General features: G+C 38.4%; 1 protein-coding gene across 3 annotated transcripts; it reads left to right on the top strand.

Moving 5' to 3' along the window:
* The first annotated feature begins 1,709 nt into the window (after nucleotides 1–1,709).
* Nucleotides 1,710–14,695, top strand: jak3 (Janus kinase 3 (a protein tyrosine kinase, leukocyte)). 3 transcript variants are annotated; one of them, XM_034530591.1, is made up of 24 exons: nucleotides 1,710–1,835; nucleotides 2,563–2,774; nucleotides 2,907–3,024; nucleotides 3,232–3,349; nucleotides 3,728–3,873; nucleotides 4,085–4,388; nucleotides 5,451–5,570; nucleotides 5,702–5,859; nucleotides 5,947–6,058; nucleotides 6,521–6,701; nucleotides 6,829–6,953; nucleotides 7,263–7,394; nucleotides 7,508–7,595; nucleotides 7,955–8,079; nucleotides 8,186–8,324; nucleotides 8,536–8,687; nucleotides 8,922–9,072; nucleotides 9,302–9,429; nucleotides 10,273–10,462; nucleotides 12,363–12,484; nucleotides 13,041–13,213; nucleotides 13,412–13,529; nucleotides 13,669–13,782; nucleotides 14,137–14,695. In XM_034530591.1, the coding sequence occupies exons 2-24, from the start codon at nucleotides 2,576–2,578 to the stop codon at nucleotides 14,254–14,256; spliced, it is 3,333 nt and encodes a 1,110-aa protein (XP_034386482.1). In that variant the 5' UTR covers nucleotides 1,710–1,835; nucleotides 2,563–2,575; the 3' UTR covers nucleotides 14,257–14,695. The 3 variants fall into 3 exon arrangements, with proteins under 3 accessions (XP_034386482.1, XP_034386481.1, XP_034386483.1); XM_034530590.1 differs by having other exon boundaries at nucleotides 5,448–5,570; XM_034530592.1 differs by lacking the exon at nucleotides 5,451–5,570.
* The last annotated feature ends 1,397 nt before the right edge of the window (nucleotides 14,696–16,092 follow it).

Genomic DNA, 16,092 nt, shown 5'->3' with positions numbered 1-16,092 from the left:
TGTGCGGAGGACGTATTCTCCTGATGGTTTCACTTTTATATTTCTTCTTTCATTTCTATTCCAACCTCGTTAATAAAATAATACTCACATCTTTGCAGACCGACGTCGCGAACATCCGCCTGCCGTCGCATCATAACAACACGTCTTAGTGAAAGTGGAGTTGGATTCTCTAAACAACGAGAATGACAGGCAGTCCAGTTTGGTGGCAAGAAGCCCTGTGGGGGCATTAGGTGGATGTTCTGACCTTCTCCTCAGCTCTGATGAAGGTTATGGACTGTTTTGGGTCGTGCTGATTCTTGTTGTTTTGAAACAATGCTGATTGTGTCTGCCAAAGACTGTATGCACCAGTCGTATTACCCTTCCCCCAACGCCTTTGGGCAGTAAATGAAGATAAGCTCCTTTGCCACGCCTTGCTGGAGTGTACAGCTATATGCCTCAGCTATGCAGGTTGGGAGAATGTCATAAACCAGATGAATGAGAAACTTGAAGCATAATGGATCGGCTCCCCAGAGTTCTGTCCAGGTATCACATACTGAACCAGTTGTCGCTTCTCCTTTCTATGGGCTTTGTCAGGATATGGTTTGGGAAAACTGAAACTGCACAGTCCTGGTGATGAGCGGCAGCTTGGCCTCTGCTCAACCACCTCTCCATCTAGGAAATGTAACAGCAAATTAATTGGTGATGTCTGTGTGAAAAAAGTATCCAAATGTCTACAGATCAACTTACTCCTGCATCATAACCAACAAACCCCCTTTTTCCATCTGGATTCTCAAGGCCTTACCAGCAATCATTACTTTTTCAAAACATATCTAAATATGTTGCATCACTCTCATCAAAGATCTAAATCACTGCCAAAAGCTGAGTTATTCGTCAATTTTTGGCTCGACAATTACTCTTGAATCACACTGAGCATACAGAGAATGAATGGGTTAAAATGCATTCAAAAGTTTCAAATATTTAAATGGACATTGGATATAGAGTAATGTCAAATACTCAATGTGTGGATGATGTTTCACATAATTGTGTTTACAAAACAATAATTGAAAGTGTACCTTAAAAATATACAAATATATAAAAACTGAAACATCATTAAGAGGAAAAACGTAAGAAAATAGATGAATGTGGGACAAAAACCTAGTCTAAAATAGATCAGAAAAAAATGTAATTAAAAAAACATGGAATACAAACATTAAAATGTTTGCAGTTTAAAGCAGGTGGTAACAGCAACAGGAAACTGCTAAACCCTTCGCAGAGTGAACAGGGAAACCGCAGTTGTCAGCTAGTTCTCTTTTCCTGTAATGTCAGACGAGTCCATTTCCGTGCTGGACTGAATTTGCTTTAGATCCATGTTAAATCAAGCTCTTCCCTTGATTAACCAGTCCTTGAATGTGCCATATTATTACTGAATGAACTACAGCCTGGACCACAGTATAGTTCAAAAGGATAGAAAATAAAAACCGTTGGAACCAATAAATATGCGATCAGCTGTTGTTGAAATATCTTGCAGTAGTCGTGTTGGACAGGCACAGCTGCCCTCAAAGTCACCAAAATACAGATTTTAAGGAATTAATTGGAACAATGTAAACCCTGATGCTTAAAATCCATTTATTCTGAAAAGTGAAGTGTTATATAAGTGTTAAGAAGAGGGATGAAAATGGCTCTGCAGAGATGACAAGAAACGTGTACATTTCGCACAAGCTTATGTTAATCAGGAAATCCTATTGAACTTCCTGTCAGACGCAAACACACACGCACAAACAGAGAAGTAAAAGAAAAAAAGTCCTGTTGTACAGGACAAATGATCGACCTGAGGACATCTGCTGTACAAATGTAAAAGTAACAGTAAAAATACCTTCAATAACACATAATATTGTTTTATAATATATAAGTTTAAAGCTGGTTTGCCGTCTGAAGTAATGTCCGTTTCATATATGCAAGAACCACAATGCACTGTAGAGAATGTGCTTCTATGTTTGCAGCTACGTTTTTTTACTTCTATTCAGCTGCTACCAGCTATTATACTAATGTTTAATAATGGTTTTTTATCATTCATATGCAAACTTTATTTGTGTTAGTGATTTGCCAAATGAAAGTCATCATATCTGATTTGTTATCAAAGTAAAGTATTTGAAAGCCAATTATGGAAATGTGAAACACTAATGTGTAATTTTAAAGAGTATTATGTAGTTTACTGTCTTCCTGATTCTGCTTCAGCCGAACGCTGTCGTGATATAACGGGAATCCCCACAACAACATTTTCAGTCATGGGAATTCTCCAGTATACCAATGTACAACGTTTCATACTTATTCATAACAAACATTATGATCTGTACCATGAAAGTAAATTTGTGATAAGGTTTTTTTAGGCTTGCTGGTAAATTGTGGGTGGGGAACATGAGTGAATCATATTTCGTTATTTCAATGACCTCCGACCATGCAAGTCAGCTCTGTAAATTTGTATTGGTCGTGGCTGAATGATGATTAAATAAATCACTCAATGAGTAAAGAATATTACACATATATATATATAAAATAATAAGAAAACCCTTTCATTTGGTCCTCAGAAGTACCCATCATGGATCTCAGTGAGGAGGAGTCAGCCCCTCTGGTAATCAGAGACCGGGGAGGCAGCCAGAGGTCCAGTTCTAGCAATGATCCCAGTTTACAAGTACACCTCTACTTCCTACCAGCCACAAAGGATGCAACAACAATACACATTTCATCTGGACAAATCTCGGCTGAAAATGTCTGCATTCAAGCAGGCAAAAAATGTGGTAAGATTTTAAGCAAAACATAGATCTGTCTGACTGAAGGCTTCTCGCCACAAAACTGCCCAAAACTAATTGCAAGGGAAGTCATTATATCATCGACTGGTTGTTGATGATATATGTGATCTCTTTCACCAGGAATCTTACCAGTGTACCAAAGTGTTTTTGGTTTGGCATCTGCCGATCTCTCATGTTGGTATCCTCCATCGCACATGTTCAACACAGAAGAAAATGTACAAGTTCACTTTCGAGTCAGGTAGGTACAAAATGACTGAAGCATCATGCTCATTAACTTCAGAATGTAGTGTCCATTTCACTATGTTAAGGTATGTTATGTATCATGCTCAAACCGGCATACTTAATGTAAGTTTGAAAAGTCAATATGTATACTTTAAGAAGTTAACTCAGGGGTTTGTAATAATGTCCTTTTATGCTGTACAACAGACTTCTTTTTGGTTTACAGGTTTTTCTTTGGAAACTGGTTTGGACAAGGACCAGGAACATCGTACCGCTACAGTTTGACCAAAGACAGAATCAGTCCAGTACTTGACTGCAGTGTCATTGATTATCTCTTTACTCAGGTTAAGTATAAAAATGTCAAAACATTGTGTTCACTGACTTTCCGAGATACATCATTTCATTCTATATTGTATTCTAAATGAGTACAATGAATATCTAAATCACTATTATAACACCAATTATTCATCTAATTGACATGTATCCATAAGTTGGTTCGACAAATCTTCATATTTACTTTGAGACACTGGAATAATATTTAAGACATCGTCCTGAGATGCCTTACAAATAGTGAAAGTACAAAAATTTATACTTGTATATGGTGCATCAAAACGCATCACAAGTTTAATATGGAAGTGTCAAACAGTAAATGACAGGAATGGTTGCATGTATAGGCCAATATTAAGACTATCTCATCCCTGATTTTTATTTTTGGTACACAGTTGCGTAGTGACTTTATTGCGAGTGTGGCAGGAGTGTGTCCACCTTTGAGTGCTCAAGAGGAATGCCTTGGCCTTGCGGTGTTGGACTTGTGGAGAATGTCCAAAGAGCGCCATCAGAGTGTAAGAGAGCTCTGCAAGACTGTCAGGTATTGACATTTGGAAAATGTTTAGTTTTGCCAAAACCAAAGACCACCATTTTAAGTTTACAACAACCAAGAACTTTATAGAATAAAATGTTTCTCTGTAAACATAATGACTTTCATACATAATGACTTTCATACATTTCTATTCAAATTATTTGTTGCATTTGTTGTAGTTTGCAGTCATTACAATATAATAATTCTTTTCATTTTTCAGCTACAAATCATGCCTTCCTGTGTCACATCGCCATGACATCCAGAGACGAAACCGCCTGGATCGGTATCGAATCCGAAACACTCTGAAACGTTTCTTAAAGAAGCTTGGCAACTGCTCGGTAGATGAGTGCAGCTTGAAGCTGAAGTACCTGATCGAACTGGCTGCTATCGTGCCCTCTCTGGGAAGCGAAACCTTCCAAGTGAATCCTTCTTCCTCCCATTCCCAGTCAACTTTCTCTCTCGTAAAGGTCACTTGGGAAAGTGGAATTGAAACCAGTGGAAGTTGTGATCCCGATGGTACCCTGGTAAGTGTCAATAATGGTAAGTTAAGCTTTGTTTATACTCACTGCAGTGATGCCGGCACCTTGTGCGCACGGCAAAAATAACGCAGCCGTGTCCTGCACATTGTGTACATAATCACGTGTGCTGCGCAGTATTTTTTATAAGGTATATAATATTAGGTAAAATATACCCGACGTTAGTGATGGTATTACTTTATGGCATTTTGCATACTCATTGTCTTTCTGTGGGATTTTCATTGTGTTGCTGCGGTTTCATTGTGCCGTGGGTCCTTGGGTAGCTTCAGTTTGCTCACCGATGTCATTGAAGGTGAACTGCATTATATTTAGACGATGAGACTTTCCTTTGTCCAGGATATCTACGAAGGCTTTGTTGAGTGTGACGTGGTCGTGGATATTTGCTGATGCCAAGGATTTCTGAGAGAGTGCTAGGACCTATGTTTGTAATTTGTATTTGTAATTTTTATTAATTTATTATTTTTGTTATATTGTATTTAAATGTTTCCAACAAAAGAGGACCGCTGAGTTCCTGTAATGCAGAAGTCAGAGTGTGTAGACCGTGTGCTTAGGTTGAGGAAGGTAGAGTGACAGTGAGGAAGTTGTTTAAGAGATGGACGTTTGGGAGTTTATGGACGTTTGGAGTGTCTGAGGGCTTCAGATAAAAAATAAAAAATATCCGGGCTGCTATTGCCTCTGAAGGACAGACGCATGGCAGAGTAATACGCACCCTTCAAAAAGGAATCGAAAAGGTATCACTAGTCGGGTTGGGTGGGAAAGACTTTGAAGGCACTGGCCTTAGGTGACCGGGCTCCTTGGCCTGTGAGGCTGATGGGTGACGTGACCGATTCTTATGTACTATGGTAAGTGGTTGGCTTTGTTAACGAGGAGCTAAGGTAAAGGCTGTGAGGTTGCATATTGTGGCCAAATGGTGCGCCACGAATGTGCATGGGTTGATCGCGAAGTCTGGGATTAATAGTGCTCGGGGCGCGGCCCTTGTTCACAAACTAAGTTATAAAACTCAATTTAGGAAATGTTGTTGAATAATTTTTTTCTTTTTTTTTTTTGGAGTGGCACACCTTCTGTGATTTTAAAGAAATCGTCGACATTGGTATAAACAGGGTATGCCATGAGCAAATTCCCCAAGACAGCAGGATGGTGACAATAACTTGTAAAGATGACAGATGCTTGGTAAAGGACATATTTTACATTCAACACTTCCCCAATTATAAGTCTTGGTTAATTGTATTCTTTTCTTTAAATGTTAGTGTTTTTATTTGATACAAAAGAATAAGACTATTTATTATTTATTTCCACAACAGGAAGCCAACTTCCAGAGTCTCAAGGAAGCGCTTTCATTTGTGTCTCTTGTTGATGGTTACTTCAGACTGACCACAGACTCTAGTCACTACTTCTGTCAAAACATTGCCCCTCCAAGTATTCTGGAGGGGATCAAAAACCACTGTCATGGTCCAATCACGTGAGTCATTTTGATAAATACTGAATCAAATACCACCATTCACAGGAACTTGTTTGAGATATTTCCTTTATATCTTGTTTTTATCAGATCAGAGTTTGCAGTCAACAAATTGAAAAAGTCAGGATTTAAAGGCGGGACGTTCCTTATCCGGCAGAGTCCCAAGAACTACAACAACTTCTTCCTCACTGTGTGTGTTCAGGTAAACATTCTTGTTGTAGCAACATAGTAGACATAGCACAAGACTGATTCATAGTAAAAGTAAGGTAATTTACTAGTATTTAGTACTTCGTAGACCTGTTGATAATGTGTTGATGCCCTTTAACTATTCAGTATGTGACAAGTGTTGCACAATAACACAGGAATAAAACACTTTTAAATGCAAGTACCCTTTCTGGAAAACACAGGTCTCACTTTGTTTCATAAAGTTTGTCTCTATGCAGATGACGCACTTGTTTTTCTGAAGATTATTTCTGACCAGAAATAAACTTGAGAGAAAGTTCCGCATAACCAAATGTCTGCAAAAGCCATTATTAAGATACCCTTCCCCCACTCAAAATGTTACACTAACAACTGTTGCACTCTTTCTGAAGTCTGCTCAATAATGCTGTTATAACAACATCTTCAGTAGGAATGGTTTGATGTAACATTTATATTTCTGCAGACTCCACTTGGACTTGACTATAAAGACTGTCTCATTATTAAGAATGAGCACTACAATCTTCCTGGAGTCCAAAAATCTTTTACCAGCTTGAATGAGCTCACCAGCTATTACCAACACAACAAGCTTCTACTAGCTGAAGTGCCTGTCAAGTTGGCCCACTGCTGTCCACCCCAACACAAAGGTTTTCCAAGATATGATGAAATTACCAATTATGCATCAACTTAACAATTACATTTTTTGTTTTGCCTTAAGATTTCCACCCTTTACAGACTAAATAACAATGAACATGTTTTCCGTCGTCCCAACAGAGCTCACTAATCTTATCATCATACGCCACAGCAGCTGTGTAGAAGCTCAAGGGTCTCCAACACCTGAAAGAAACAAATTCAGTCACATCCAATTTCACATGATCAAATATGAAGACCTGAAATGGGTGAGTGTGTAGACATGATTCAAACTGAAACAAGCCTGTTATTAAAGAACCACTAATATGAATATCAATACTAGTCTTCCACTTAATTGGTTTCAACATTACTTTTACAACAGCCTTTTCCAGTTTTTCTACTGCACTATTACCACCGCTGCTCCAACAAATCCAACATCTTAACTGCTATTATGCAGATGTTGCTACTACTGCTACCACTATGATACATTAGTAACACTCACATGAAAGGTACTTTATGTTATTTATGATTGATCTATTTCTTAATGCAGTTACTGTATTTGTGTGTGTTTTTTTTAGGGTGAAAGCCTTGGACACGGATCCTTTACCCGAAATTTCAAAGGCTTCAAAACAGACATTCGCGATGGGGAGAAACATGTGACACCTGTTTTCCTAAAAGAGCTTGACGTTGTGCATAAAAACTGCTGGGAGGTGGGTTTCTTCAGTTTAAAATACATTATTGTTGTTATTGTTGTTGCATTTTTGTGAATTACTCGTAGATACAATTTTGAAATCTTACACATGCTGTTTTTTTCCCTTATCAGTCATTCTTTGAAGCTGCTAGCTTGATGAGTCAGATTTCACACAAACACCTCATCCTTGTCTATGGTGTTAGTGTTCTTGGAGTCAAAAGTAAGTTCAAACCAAACTGTAGGTCCTTCCGCATTATCCCTTTATTTGCTAAAGTTCATTTGATGTTTACCTGTCAGCTTCAAGAAGCTAATGTTCTTTTATGTTTTCTAGATCTATTAATGGTCCGTGAATAATGTAAACGTATAGGTACAAAGTGAGAGTGAATTCAGAATGTATTTGGTTAGTTTTGGCTCACTTAGAAACATTAAATAATGTTCTTCATATTGAGAAAAATAATAAACTTCAGATGAAATCCTCATTTGACTCCGATCTCAGCCGCTTGTCTGTGGGTGAGCATTTCTGACCCTGTGTTTAGTTTGAAGTACAGCTGTGGAAACAAACCTTACTGTGCCTTACAGACATCATGGTGCAGGAGTTTGTTGAGTGCGGCGCCCTTGACCTTTACTTGAAGAGAAGGAGATCTGTGTCAGTGAGCTGGAAACTTGACGTAGCGAAACAGCTCGCGTCTGCCCTCAACTTTCTGGTAAGATAAAGTCTCGGATTTAGGGTATTAATACAAGATTCTACAAAAGTAATGAAAATGCAGTTTCATGTAAATGAGTCAACATCAACATGTAACCTCCTTGCAGGAAGAAAAGAACATTGTTCATGGAAATATTTGTGCCAAAAATCTGCTGCTGGCCAGAGAAGATGACCCATCACAGGGCAGTTCTCCTTTCATCAAGCTGAGCGACCCGGGCATCAGTGTTCCCATGCTGGGCAAGGATGGTAAATCAAGGAGGGTTTTTTAATTTCCCTGTTACCATGTCTGATTCCATCAGGTCTATTTCTAGTACATTAGGAGTAAGAAGAGAAAATATATACCTGATGAAGGTATATTGTACATAAAGATAAATTCAGTAACCCTCCAAAAGGAAATAAGATTCGTCCTTGTGCATCATTCATGTGTGGTTGAATATTTCTGTGTGCGTTTGTTTAGTGATCCTGGACAGGATCCCCTGGGTGGCTCCTGAGCTGCTGGATGCTCCAGAAAAACTGACTCTGGATTGTGATAAGTGGAGCTTTGGTGCCACTGTGTGGGAAATCTTCAACAATGGGAACACTCCGCTGCTAGGGTGGGACTTGGACAAGGTACTCCCACTTCTTACTGATTAGTCAAACAAACTGCTAGAGTAACAAGTTGTCAATGTACTGCCCATTAATTAAACAATTGCTTGTGAGTCTAAGTGACTAGTACAAGTTCTGAAAAAGAAAAAAGAAAAATGCATTGAACGTGTGAATTGCTTATGGGATTAAACCTGTGGGAAATATATCAATTGCATACACACAAGTGAATATTGTGAGCTTTTGATGGTTTTTTTGCAGAAGCGGCAGTTTTATGAGAGCTCCCAGCAGCTGCCTCCCTCCCAGTGGACAGAGCTAGCCGATCTTGTCAATCAGTGTATGGACTACCAGGCAGACTTCAGGCCCTCCTGTCGTAGTATCATCCGACAACTCAACAGTCTGATCACTTCAGGTAATCATGTGCATCACTCTTTAACTGTTAATGAATATGGCCAGTATCATCCTAATATCTTTATTTCAGTTCAATAAAATACAGAATTGATCAATTCTCACTTGATTCAGATGAAACTTTAAGTTTTATTTGATCCTTTCAAAATGGATTGTGTTTTTAGGGAATGAGGCTATTCAATTACATATGAAAAACTAAAATATTATTGATGTGTTTTCTTGTTTCGTGGCAGACTATGTTATACTTCATGCCACTGAGCACATCACAAAGAGCCCTGTGTGGATAACCTCAACCCCTGCTCAACCGGAGCAGATATTGTTTGAGGAGAGACATCTTCGCTTTATCTCCTCTCTGGGGAAGGTAAGTCTGCAGCACCAGAAGAATAAGAAGACCATAATATTCATAATGCAGACCCCTTTAGGCCAATTAGTGCACTTACATGAAGTTATGCTTCGAGAAGATCTGATAAGACTTGTCCAAGATGTTGTGCGAGGCCATTGTCTATGCCCATGATGTATAGACAATATAAATTACATGGCCTATTTTTTTAGATGCCAAATGTAGCAATGATTCACATTAACCACTTAATATATATTGAGAGTTTATTAGAGGTGCTGTCTCGCAAAACAAAGCAATACTTCTGCAAAGTGTGAAGTAGATTGCATGGATGGTTCTCAAGATAGAGTTAGACTAATGCAATGACTTTTGAGGGTGTGGCTATTCGACGCATGTTTCACTTTAGAACCCGTTGATTGCTTGGCTCCTGCTATTGCTGCATGCGTTGTTGCAGTTCGGAGCATGTGGAGCATTGCGTGGGCCCCAGATGTGCTTCTTGCAGTGTTGTCGAGAACCACGCTGGTTGACTCCAGGGAAGTTAGTATATCGAGCATCCAGCAGCAAAAGTCAACTTCAGTCAATTAGCCAAGGCCTGGAAAGGTCCACTGCAGATGACATGCTCCTCTCCGCAGAGCACTGAAGCTCCACCCCCACTGCTACACAGAGCACTACCACATGTGTATTAAAAGTTTATTCATATTCAATGTGTCTCGAGTCCAAAACAATTCGACACTGCACTCCCTTTGGTCCCTAACAAAAAATCTGCAAAGTGTTGAATGAACAGCTCTCAAGGTATGCCAAAGACATAGCTAGTGACTGCCGACAGACAAAGATGTATTGCTACTAAGTGACTCAAAACCTTTTCAGGGAAACTTTGGCAGCGTTGAACTTTGCCGTTATGACCCACTTGGCGATAACACTGGTGAACTGGTTGCTGTGAAAAAGCTGCAGCCAAACAAGAAGTCGACCCTGGAGGACTTCAAGAAGGAGGTCAACATCCTCAGCATTTTTGAGTGCGACTACATCGTCAAATACAAGGGAGTCTGCTACAGCACGGGTAATAAAAACACTCACTGCGAGCAAAGCACACAATGTACTAAAATAGTCAACTTAAGTAAAAGAAAAATTATGTTTGATTGCTAAGATTTAAAACACTTATTTTAAATTTGATAGCATCTGTATCGTCCATGTCGTCCATTTTTTATCCCTATTTAATAAATGTGAGAGCTCACATTTTTAAATATAAGTAGACGCATTAGCCATAAAACAGTGTCCTAACTGGATGTGAGTGTTCGACTATCGTGAACATCGGATGCTCTCTGTCCACACTGAATCGGTTTAATATGCACTTATGTTACATCATAAACAAACACATACCCATCAGCTGTGTGCTCGAGATCAGACTGGAGACGTAAGCACAAAATGGGTGAGTAGTACTTGCTTTATAAAGAGAAAATAAACATTTTATATTTTGATATTTACTGTAAATTACATACAATTTAGGCAAGTAGGTTAGCCTTAATCATTTTTATTCAGGAAGGCGTTTTTGACTTTGTGTTTAATCCCTGACAGCAATTTTCTTTTCTATTCTAGTTTGTTTTTAACTATCTACTGGCTCTGCAGCACTCTGAGATTATTTTTGAATGCTTTACAAATAAAATGCATTATTATTATTATTATTAATATTAATGCACCTTCTCCACTTAAATAAGCGTAAAGCAAGCATCCCACAAACACTATTTTTTTACACTCGAGCCAGCTGCCAACGTGTTTTCAGTATTGGTTGTGAAATGAGGAAGTACAGTACTTATTTCAACTACACTCAGCAGCTGTTCCTCGTCCATTGCAACACTTTCAATGCAAGTGACAGGAAATGTATAGAAACAGAGCGTCCAACCAAACTTTATCTCAAAATGGCACGTCGGGTTAAGCAGCTTCGATTGCGGCCAGTTAATAAAACACTCCAATAAAAAAACAATGGAATCAAACAGAATTTGGTTCAATTTTGCCTACTAGTTTGAATATAAATACTTTGAGACATTTGCCACCCAAGCTACACATATATGCAAACTGTGAAACCCCATCATTGATATAAAATACAAATACTGATCTTTTAAATGAACTCGGTTCCATTAGATACTTTTGTCAGTTTCATGTCAGGGGAATTTTAGGGTTATTACTAAAATAAAACCATCTCAGAACTTGAGTTTCGTCTTGCACCTCAAAAGAAAAAACAACATTAAAAAATAAAATACATAACAGAAAGCTTTTGAAAAATGTGTATCTTAAAATAAAGTACTTAATTTTAGAAAAAAGTATTTCACTGAATTGTCCTGCAGCTTTAAATGAATTCAGGTGTGAAGTGATGCCAATCATAAAAGCCAATATATTATATCTTCTAAAAAGAGAAAATTGTTTGCAGTGACTTTATCTCTGGTTATTGAAACCACTTGTTTCAGCTTTATTCTCCTCTCAGTTAAAATCATTGTTGGGCAGTGAATTCATGTCTAAGGATTCTGATCATATTGGGCTCTTAGGTGTATTTTCTGTGCCTTCATTTCGGATTTGATTGGGTACATTTGCTCAAAAGATTTGTGATTTGTCTTGTAGTGGCGCATCACATTGCCGCTGTTAATAATCGTCACAGTCTCTGTACATATGAGACATATGTTCTCAATGCACCGTGGCGCACCGTACAAATGTTATAATTCTCAATTAAGTATCGATTATTGGTCCGGAGACAACGGCATCTGGTTCCGGACTTAGACCTATTAGTGACCCCTGCTTTAGAGTGTACCTCTCTCTGTGATCCAGGATTACATTTTAAATCAAAACCCTAAACTGACACCGATCCAGAGTGATTTATGGCTGATTAAAGGAATGTGTTTGTAACTTCTGGGTTTGGAAGGCTTTCCTCTACTGATTGATTTAAATGTTTAATGTTTGCCTTATCACAGGTCGCCTCAGTATGAGCTTGGTGATGGAGTACTTGCCGTACGGCAGCCTTATTGGCTACTTAGAGAGTTACCGACATGTCAACACCAGGCGGATGCTGCTTTTTGCTTCTCAGATCTGTACGGTAAGAGTCAGATATGAGCTCAACTCCTGCAAATGGGTGTCATCATAAAACGTAGAAGTACGCTACGTTTCAATTGACTGTGATTAATAGTTGGCTGACATTCATGTATTGTGACTTTGAGTCATTTTGTAAACATGTATACAATCTAATGTTAGTTACTATTACAAGAAAAAAAAGTGTTTTGAATTCACTTGTCCCTTGTCCTATAGTAAATGTAAAGGTCATTCCTCCTGGAACCAGAAATCCCTCCAGAAACGTAGGAATTTGACTGAATTCTGAAAGAACAGAACATTGCTTTGGTAATTTTTTGACGGGAATCTTCTCGAGAGGAATCTGAACCAACTTTCATGCTTTACAAACATAACATTCAAACCAACAGTAAAGGATTTAAGGGTCAACGCCACAGCTCTCTGCAGGAGGATTATCTTGTGAATCCTTTAATCAACTTAATTTCCACTACCTGTAAGATAGTAACACATGTATATTGCACAGCATGAAATAAAAGGGACAACATTTATTTTGTTTTGTTTTCTATTATTGTTTTGAATCTTCACAGGGGATGGAGTACCTGCAGACCTTGCGTTATGTGCATCGAGACCTCGCAGCCAGAAATATCCTTGTGGCCAATGAGTCGCTGGTGAAAATCGCTGATTTTGGACTGACCAAGGTTATTCCTTCTGACAAGGAGTACTACAGAGTCATGCAGCCTGGAGAGAGCCCCATCTTTTGGTAGCGTACCTCATATGATTTAATTCAAAGTGGTAAAGCAGACTTTCTGCAGCCGACTGTTTGTTGAATAGGAGTTTCGCTGATTCCCCGTTTCCAGTCTTTGCACTAAGCTAAGCTAAAGGCTGCTCGCTGTAGCCTTATATTTAAGTTTTCAGTTCCTGGAGGTCCACCTGACCATACACTGTTTATCTAATGCAGGTACGCTCCAGAGTCCATCAACGAATCCAGATTTTCCCACAAGTCAGATGTCTGGAGTTTTGGAGTCGTTCTTCACGAGCTTTTCTGCTACTGCGACACAAACTACAACCCAAAAAGGGTAAGAAGGTTTAATGTTGATACATTCATGCATGGACAATATTTCAATATTTTAAAATGATTAAGAATTGTTTCATCAAATTGCAACGTCATTGTGGTTTAGCCCATTTTCAAATGTTTCCTTAATGTCACTGTTTTAGCTATACATGCAGGAGATTGGACACTATGTGCAGAGTCCATCCATTTCAATGCATCTGGAAAATATTCTGAAGAACAACTGGAGGTTGCCAGCTCCTCTAAACTGCCCTCCCAAGGTATGTGTCCCCCTGCCACGTTCCTGCATTCACATATACCCCTAGAACAAATGTGCTGTATTATTGTGATAATTTCATTGTAACTCACCATTGATGAGTTGAGTGTGGTCTCTGTATTGCATCACTGACAAGTGTTCCTCAAAATCAATACACTTCTCCAAAAATGTATTTGTTTGTCGTGAATTCTGGAAGAGGGTGACAATCTTCTCAGCTATGGTCATTATACATATTTTAAACATCTTATTTTGATCATCAGCTCGCCAAACTAGACACTCAAACTACTGTGTGTACCCAACAAGTATCAACAGTTCTTTGCTTTGTAAATTATTAAATGTTTTGTTATTCTTACTCCAGGTGTACTGTTTGATGAAGCAGTGCTGGGCATACGACTTTGAGGAGCGACCATGTTTCTCCAGCTTGGGGAAACAAATTGAAACTATCGTCCAGGAAGAGAGAGAGAGCCCTAAAGGCTGACAAGGAGCCCTGTTGCACATCAGTTTCAAATGATACAATTTAATTTACTGTCCACATTTCAAAAACAGTATTTACTAGAACTCGTCCCTCATGTCAGAATAATGTTAATAATATCATTAACGAATGCAGTATGATTTAGAAAATACAATCTACACCACAAAGCATGTACAGTATAGGACGAAATGTGTGACGTTTACACATGTCGAAAGGGGTCTAAAGTATTACAGAAACTAAAAACAGTTTTAAGGCTTTGTTTTGTATTTCTTTTATGAAAAAGAATTGAAAACTAAATTATTTTTGCACCTAATCTTACTTTGATTTGCTTTCATACTGTGTTAATTCAGTGTCAATGAATAATTTCTATTTTTGTTATTTTGTAATCTTATTTACATCCTTTACTGTGTTTAAAATAAAGCAATTTGTGTACCTTGTGTAAATATGTATTGGAGGCATTGAATCCATTTCTCCGTCATAACCCTCATCCAGGCCTCTATTATGTATACAGTAACATATAGTAGCCTACCACAAGTATACTGAACCACCTCCTGCCGAGAGAGGGAAAGTAAACCTGCAGTTTCTAACAATGTATGTCGCTGTGAATAGTAATCTAATTCAAAGTTTATCCATCAAAAACTAAACACAACACACATTGTGATCCAAAATCAGAGAAATAAACAACATCTGCAGCCAAGATGACATTTTTTTTTTTACATTTTTGCTCCAGTAAATAATGCTATAAATCTAGAGTAAATAATACTATTTATATCTCTCTGTCACGTTAGATCAGGATTTACATTAAACACAAACTCATTAAACCATAAACATACTCTCTGTCCTACAGGTACATTTGTGAGAAATGATGGACAGCCCAGTGAAGAAGAAAGGATTTGATGTGAGGAGACTTTATCTTTATACACCCATGTGAGATACAGAATGTAGTTAACTGCGTCGTAAACAGAGTGACTATCAGTGTGGTGGTGGAGAATAGATGTGAAACAGTAGTCAGGTAATTATTTCTGCTTAAACGTACGAAAGTGATCATATTAATGGCATATTGATTAGTGTAGGAGCTGTCCCCATGTTATCATGATTACACACTATCAGTTACACTTACAAAGTGAGTCAGTATGTCCAGTATGTCCAGTTTATTTAGCAAATTGGGGGCCCAAGGCGAAGGTATGTATGGGGCCCCCCCATCCGATCTATAAAAGAGAACGAAAAAAAACCTTCCCCTTTAAACCCTGCATACACTTACTAAACTAATAGTCACGATGGAACCGAACAGAGAATAAAGTTTCAGATAACACCTGTTTTTGCCAAAATGCCAGGAAAACCAGCACTGTTTATTGTGTGTGTGTGTGAGAGAGAGTGAGTGAGTGAGTGAGAGAGAGAGAGAGAGAGAGAGAGAGAGAGAGAGAGAGAGTTCTCCACATCACATGCTTCTGACACAAAGTCCTACTTGTTGACATTTTCTCACAGGTCTTCACACCAACATGATGCACAGATGTAGGAGCTGTACCTGTAAAATAATAATGATAGTAATAATAAAAAACAGTCACCAACTAACAAGTGAGAGTGAGAGGATAACAAAAAACAGCAGTCCATCATTGGGATTAAGAAATATGATTTTTTGTATTGTTAAATGATTACTCTCTTTTGTGTCTGTCCCTTCCTTTCTCTCCCTCGTGTTTCTCTTCCTCCGTATGCCTGTTTTTACTCTTTCTCTCCCTTGTCTTTCTTTCTCTTCCTCTCCTCCTTTTTCTGCTTTTCTCCTGTTCTTCTTTATGACTGTTAGAGTGCTGAGTGTTCCATCTACTTTTGTCTCTGTCCCTTACT

The sequence above is a fragment of the Cyclopterus lumpus genome, chromosome 4 (assembly GCF_009769545.1).
Source record: "Cyclopterus lumpus isolate fCycLum1 chromosome 4, fCycLum1.pri, whole genome shotgun sequence".
In the NCBI taxonomy this organism is placed as follows: Eukaryota; Metazoa; Chordata; class Actinopteri; order Perciformes; family Cyclopteridae; genus Cyclopterus; species Cyclopterus lumpus.
Note: the sequence above shows the minus strand (reverse complement) of the source record. Positions and strands in the feature narration are given on the sequence as shown.

Bases quoted from the DNA above. Each gene is read 5' to 3' on its own strand.
- jak3 (XM_034530590.1), top strand. From the start codon at position 2,576: ATGGATCTCAGTGAGGAGGAGTCAGCCCCTCTGGTAATCAGAGACCGG. The intron at 6,702-6,828 runs GTTTTCCAAGAT...TCGTCCCAACAG, and splicing joins CTGTCCACCCCAACACAAAG to AGCTCACTAATCTTATCATC. The intron at 8,325-8,535 runs GTAAATCAAGGA...GCGTTTGTTTAG, and splicing joins TCCCATGCTGGGCAAGGATG to TGATCCTGGACAGGATCCCC.